At 50.5% G+C, this 6,944-nt stretch overlaps 2 protein-coding genes across 3 annotated transcripts in view; one reads left to right on the top strand and one right to left on the bottom strand.

The window, feature by feature from the left end:
• Nucleotides 1-1,438, bottom strand: part of Bmpr2 (bone morphogenetic protein receptor type 2) — a 144,787-nt gene extending 143,349 nt beyond the window's left edge. For both annotated transcript variants that reach the window (XM_070019372.1, XM_070019371.1), the window contains exon 1: nucleotides 783-1,438. In XM_070019372.1, the coding sequence (XP_069875473.1) occupies nucleotides 783-858 (76 nt within the window). In that variant the 5' untranslated portion in view covers nucleotides 859-1,438. The remainder of the gene's footprint in view (nucleotides 1-782) is intronic.
• A 111-nt stretch (nucleotides 1,439-1,549) lies between these two features.
• LOC138825020 (uncharacterized) lies at nucleotides 1,550-3,984 on the top strand. The gene is made up of 2 exons (XM_070019377.1): nucleotides 1,550-1,865; nucleotides 2,641-3,984. Exons 1-2 carry the CDS (start codon nucleotides 1,550-1,552, stop codon nucleotides 3,300-3,302), a joined length of 978 nt encoding a protein of 325 aa, XP_069875478.1. The 3' UTR covers nucleotides 3,303-3,984.
• The last annotated feature ends 2,960 nt before the right edge of the window (nucleotides 3,985-6,944 follow it).

The following is a 6,944-nucleotide window of genomic DNA, read 5'->3' on the forward strand; positions in this document are numbered from 1 at the left end:
TACCACCTCCTTTACACTTAGATAAAATGCCTAAGAACTTTCAAGAATCAAATCCAGAAGTCTGATGTGAGGTCAAAGTTGTCTTAATGACAGGAAAGCCAACAGATGCCAGATGACTAAAGTTGTCAAAATATTTCTATGCCAACCGTAATTCCAAAAGCACAGAAGGTCCAGGTTGAAAAGCTGAATATATAATTGCTATAACACTGGTGATAATAGTAATAAACAATATTACACACTGTATCAAGAACCTAGTCTGTCTTCCTCAACATTTAATCTAATCATTCGGTAACATTTCTGAATAATGAAAGTAACATGGATTCCCAAAGAGCTATCTACATCTAAAAATAAGGTCTAAGTGTGTGTAGAGTTGATGTTCTTTTTACTGTAAGCCCAATCCGCTTCTTTTATATTTAAAAATAAATACACACACAGATCTGAATAAATACACACACAGATCTGGTTCCAAAGATCTAATAGACTCTGTTCGATGGCGTTAAAATATTTTTATTCCTTGCATTACCTCACAGCTAAAAATGTCAAGATACCACACCCAATATGTCTTTTTCTCCCCCTCAATGGAGAGGGGTGGGGTAGGGTCTATGAAACTACCCAAAAACACTAAAGGTGATTTTGCTGGCAACTCCTGGGTCAGGGATCCGCTCCAGGGCGATCCGAAGGGACCGTCGCGAAGGACGAGCGCAGGCCTGGGCCTTTGCGGGCTCCCCTCCCTCGCCACCCACTGGGACAGCGCCTGGGCCTCGCCACCCGGGGCTACTCACCAGTCACGGCGCTGACCATCAGGACGGCCCATAGTAGCCAGGGCACCGGCCAAGGCCGCTGCAGCGAGGAAGTCATCCCTAGGCCAACCAAGAAGCACGACGACGAATGAAGAAAAAAAAAAAAAAAATATATATATATATATATATAATATGTGAAAAGTAAATACGGGCGGAGAAATCCAGCCAGGAGGCTGCTCTTCCCTTTCGTCTGATTTATCCTGCCCGTATTACAATGCAGTTTGGAAGGACAAATGGCAGATGAGAGGACCTAGCTGCAGAGCTCTCATTCCGCAGCAGACATTCCCTTCATTGCGTTCCCTCGCGGCTGGAGGGGTTCATTCGCCTAGGATAGGGTGCCTCGGGCCCCCGTTCTGTGAAGTGAAGGCATGTCCGTGGGGGGGGGGGGTGAAGAGAGGGAGAAGCAAGGGAGCTCACACGAAATCCCTGCACTTATTTCCTCGGAGTTTCACGATATCAAAAAAATATCCAGGTCTGGGAGAAAACATATCCAAGGTGCAGTGGTGGCGGGGGTGGGGGGTGAGCGGCGAGGATTCGATTGGGGAGGCGTGGGAAGGAAGGGGGGGAGATGGAGGGAGGGACTGGCGAGGATCAGAACAAATTCCCGACTGCCGGGAAGGGTGAAGCCGGGCTGGCGGCGGCGGCGGCGCCCGGCGGTCGGAGGCGCATCGCCCGCGGCACGGGGAGCGCAGGATTCCTTTTAAAGTTCCGTTTCGGGGCGCCCTTCACTCCGATTTCGACATCCACAAATGCTCTCCTTCGACTGGACGCGGAAAGGTGCCTGGCTCCATGGGCGAGCGCACAGCCTCACGCCTCCGTGGAACAATCGCGCCAGGGTCCGGCCGGCCCGGCCACGGGGCGGCGGGGGACGGGCGGGGTGGGGCGAGGGGGTCGGCGGACGGGCCCCGGGCCCCGGGCCCCCACGCCGGGAGGTGCGGGGCTGCCGCGCCTCGCTCTCCCGACTTCGCCGCGGCGGCCGCCTCGCGCTCGGTGAGTCGGGCCGCTGGACTCTGCTCGAGATAAATCCCACCGTGAAATCCTCGTCCTCTCTCGTCAGTGGCTCCGGTGAGCGAATCGCAGTCCCCCCACTTTCCCCGCGGGGAAGCCGCCGCCGCCGCCGCCACCGCCGCCGCCGCCGCCGCCTGGTTCTCCCGCAGCTCAGGGCTCCGGGCGGAGCTCGGGCGGCGCAGGCCGAAGGCGGGGGGCGGCGGGAGGGCGGATGTAGGTGGCCCGGGAAAAGGGGGGTGGGGTGGGCAGCCGAGCCTGCCAGACACCCCGCGCCCCTCTGGGAAGCACTCCAGCGACTCTGAGCAGACCAGACACAAAGGGGGGAGTCGCCTCAGCTGCCAGTCTGCGGCGCTCCCGGTCACCGGAGTCGCCCCGCCTCCGCCGCCGCCTCCTCAGTCTCCGGCTCTTCCCGGCCCAGTCTGTCTCGGGCCTGTGGTGCGGCGGCGGCGGCGGCGACGGCGGCGGCGGCGGCAGCAGCAGCAGCAGCAGCAGCGTCACGGCGGCGGCGGCGGCGGCGGCAGCAGCGGCGGCGGCGCGAACGAGGCGCACTGCGCCTGCGCGCTCCCTACCCCTCCCGGCCCCGCCCATCGCTCGGGGGCGGAGGGTGGGGGGAACTGGCTGGGCTCCGGCGGCGCTGGCGCGGCCCGCGTGTCTCTCACGAACTGCCGAGGGCAGGGCGGGGCCGGCCAGCCGCGGGGGGCCGCGGGGGCCCTTCGGTGCTGCCTTGCCTACCTTCCGTAGGTGGATGGTTGCGGGGGGGGGGGGGGGGGGGTAAGCGACCACATCTTTTGTCTAGCGTTCGATCGACTCTTCCGAGCTTCCCCCACCCAAGGTTTAGCCCGAAGGAGAGCCTCGAGGGCAGGCCTGCTCCCACTTGTCTCTTGCGGTCGGAGCCGCCTCCACAGTGCCAGGGATCCGGATGGACCTGCCTGTCGCCCAAGTGGAGACCCTGGCCTCGGGCTCGCCCTCGCCGCTGCAGACAAAAGCCGGGATTGGAAAGACCACCCACCCACCGGTGCCCCGCGGTGCGGGCTCGGAGCGGCGTCGGGCCGTCCCCGCCGCGCTCCCGCTCTCCTCCCCCATCCACCCCCCGCCCCCGGCCTCGGGCCTGAAACCTTGGCGGCCGGGCAACCCACACTCAAAACTGTGTCCTTTAACCGGCCGGACCGGCACGGTGCGGGCAGCGCGGTTTCGCCTCTCCGAGGGAGGTCTTCATTCACAAAGGCTGCGGGCCCGGAGGGGCTGCGGGGGCACAGGGGGCCGCTTAGGGCTTCTGGGGAGGAAAATTACAGTAGAGAGTTGTTGTCTCGGGAATCCGGCCATTGCAGCCCAAGGAACGGAGAAGATCCCTCTGGTAACTGCATTTCTCTAGAATCTGTTTTGACTCTTCCCACCCCCCACCCCCATTTGCAAATCTGGTTGAAGCTAGCCAGCAGGATGCGGGGTGCAGTTCCTCCAGCCGTCCCTCCACCTACGCCCCTGCAGGCCAACTGACTTGGTGGGATTTTGCTTGGAGAGAGGCGAGAAGGTGACGTGCAGGGCGCCATGAACGGAAGTCTGTATTTAATTCTTAGCTGAGAGGTGAAAAAATCGTGTGGGAGGGCGATCGAGAGGTGAAGTCCAGCCCTCCCTTCTGCACGCTGCAGAAGGCTTATGCTGAAGGCTGGTTTTGCCGGTCTTTCCTTGTGGCTTAGGGCAGTTCCAAAGATATATTCATGAATACACTTCTAAAGTCATACTCTCTGCTTGCTTATTCAAGTCTCCTTTTATCTCTTTATCTGAACTAGGGGTAATAAATCTCTACATTCCTTAAACTGGTTTCTGTTATCATACTAAGTATCTGCTATAATTACGGGTTGTGGCAATACCTGCCTAGGATTCTAAGACTCTTTTCAGCTGAAATATTTTTATATTGTTTATACTTCAGGCAGAGTAATGTTTCTATATAGTAAAATCCCTTTTTAAAAAGAACCATATGCTTTAGTTCATTTGTTTATTACTGTATTTTGTTTTGCTTTAGAAGCCTAAAAATAGTATCATTTTAATATTTGGCTTTTAAAAGCCAAATGGGATCTAGCACTGAAGAGAGAAAGAGATTTCAGTATGATGGAGGGGGGCAGAAAGTTTATTAATTGGTAATATATTGTTTTTCTTCCTCAAATTAAAATCGAGTACATGATTATTCAGTGTTTAATTTGCATATTTTTTCTAAGAAACATCAAGTAATTATGTAGAAAAAGAAAAGATACTAGAAAATTCATATTAGGGCTGGGAAGGTGGGTCAGTGGTAGAGTGCTTGCCTTGCATGCATGAGGCCCTGGGTTCGATTCCTCAGCACCACATAAACAAAAAGAAAAAAGCCAGAAGTGGCGCTCTGGCTCAAGTGGTAGAGTGCTAGCCTTGAGCTGAAGAGTTGAGGGACAGTGCCCAGGCCCATAGTTCAGGCCCCATGACTGTACCAAAAAAAAAATTCATATTAAAAAATACATGCCACTAATTTTGTAGGAATACTTTAGCAGACAACTAGATACGCAACCTTCCTTTTTTATTGTCCTCAGTATTTCTATCGCAATTGGATTGTGGCTGTTCACTCATACAAAGAAAACTTCAAGGAAAAATTAGAACTTGGCAGTGACTTACCCACTTGCACAAAACAGTACAAGTCAAGCTCAGGTGAGAACAATGAATTGGTAGAGCAAGTGAGGTCTAGTATTTATAATAGGATGGGCTAGGTAATTACGAATCTCTACAGCTTATGCTTATTTCTCACACTTTATATGTTTGATAGAAGTCATCAAAGAGCCTATCGTAAGTAGGACTCACCATAAAACAGACCCTAAAACTCTGCGACTTGGCTGCAGGTTATTTGGTAATAGTTTCCAGCAATTTCTGTTAACACCAAGGGAAGCAAGATTGAACGCAGGGAGAAGTTGAACCACAGTACTTAAGCCAGTTCTGCATGGAGTTCTAGAGGTGGGATGGTCTTCTACATTTTCCTAAGTTAACTCAAGGTTAACAAAGTTAACTCAAGTCTTTCACACCAACCAGTTACTAAGTGTAGGCTACACACAACAATGAGAAGTAACCTTGGGGCTGGGAAGGTGGTTCAGTGGTAGAGCGCTTGCCTTGCATGCCTGAGGCCCTGGGTTTGATTCCTCAGCACCACATAAGCAAAAAGAAAAAAGCTGGAAGTGGTGCTGTGGCTCAAGCAGTAGAGCGCTAGCCTTGAGCTGAAGTGCTGAGGGACAGAGCCCAGGCCCAGAGTTCAGGCCCCACAACTGGACCCAAAAAAAAAAAAAGTAAAGAAAAGTAACCTTAGCCAAGAGCAATGCCCAGAGAGGGACTGAGCTGAATGTACAGTATTTAGAAAAAGAATGGGTCATACCTAAAAGGTAGTGCTGGGGAGCTCAGCACTAACATCCACTGCATGGACTCTGTTCATTGTAGTTACTGAGATCTAGGCAATATGCTTTCAAGACTGCCACAGTAGGGGCATAATTTTTTTTTTTTTTCTGTTGGTCGTGTAGCTTGAACTCTGGCCTGGGTGCTGTCCCTCAGCTCTTCAGCTCAAGGTGAGCCTCTGCCACTTAAGCCACAGCGCCATTTCTGGTTTTCTGGTGGTTAATTGGAGATACAGAGTTTCACAAACTTTCCTGCCTGGACTGGCTTTGAACTGCAATCCTCAAATCTTAGCCTCCTGAGTAGCTAGGATTACAGGCGTGAGCCACCAGCACCTGCCAACTTTTTAAAATATATTTTCTTTATCACTTTTTTGTTTATCTGGTACTGAGGAATCAAACCCAGGGCCTCATCCATGTTGGGCAAGCACTCTACCATTAGACATGTTTCCAGCCAAGGCATAGAGTTTTACTACCAGTGGCTTCAGTTGCCCAAAGGATGGGAGCAAGAACTGGCAAATGGAACTACATCATATTAAAGAGTTTCTGCATAGCAACAGAGACAATCAACAGACCCAAGAGACAAACCGCAGAAGGAAAGAAAATCTCTAGCTATTCAACAGGCGAAGGATTAATATCCATAGTATACAGAGAACTCAAAAATTAAGCAGCAAAACAAGCCAATAAATAAATGGGCAAATGAACTAAACAGACATTTCTTGAGGGAAAAAAATGGCTACTAGATGCATGAAGAAATGTCCAACATCCATAGCTGGATCTCATAGACTTTCTTGCTAGGGCCTTCAGATTGAGATCCTTCTATTTCAGCCTCCTGAGTAGCTAGGATTTTAGGCATGAGTCATCAGTGCCCAACTTGGGTTTTTCCTTTGCATCAGTTTCAAAAGCACCAAAAACTTGTAGTTACAAGATAGGAATAAAATAGAACGAAACAAGGTAGAATGCTGTTCATTCAGAAAAAGATAGCCTGAAGAAAGTTATGGCTAAAAATTGAAAATGCCAAGCCCCAGAACTATAGCTATATAATCTCTTCCTGATAATGGTTGGTTTTTCAGAAGACTTGGGGGTGGGAAAGGAGGGGACAGAGTAAATTTTGGGGAAGATGTAGCCAGCTGTCCTCTGGGAAGTTTGACTACTTTGAGGCATGTGGCTGAGATATTGGTGCTCAACAGACATATCATTTGATCTCTGGTGTTTCTACCTCTTTTGTCATTAGTTCTGGTTAATGAGCTGCAATAAAAGTGATGTGAGTCATTTTCAGGACAAAGCACAGAAGAACCAGTGGTATACTCTCTCTGTCTTTTCCCTGTCACAACAACCAAGAAAGCCACATGCTCAGATAGTACAGCTAGATAATACAGAAGCCATAAAACTTGGGTCCTAGATGACTGAGCAGAAAGAACCTCCTCACTGACTCAACACTGGATGCATGCCTTGAGTGAAAAAGAAAACTTTCTATTAAGCTATAGAAATGAAAGCAGATTACAAGTGAGCAAATGCTCACCTTTGTAAACCATATAGCATGGTGTTACCTTTAATGAAGAACCAAATAACCCTCGATCTCGGTATAAGACTATGCCATTGTCACAGTACACTTGAACAAAATGGAGTCCTTGCTAATGAGATTTATGAAGAAGAATGTGTAACTTTTTGAAAATTGCCAATTGTAGGACAATTTGAACTTCTGGATATTCCATTACAATGGCTGGGGATAAAGCTC

This window comes from Dipodomys merriami, unplaced genomic scaffold (assembly GCF_024711535.1).
Source record: "Dipodomys merriami isolate MVZ:Mamm:240054 unplaced genomic scaffold, mDipMer1.0.p SCAF_1, whole genome shotgun sequence".
Lineage (NCBI taxonomy): Eukaryota > Metazoa > Chordata > Mammalia > Rodentia > Heteromyidae > Dipodomys > Dipodomys merriami.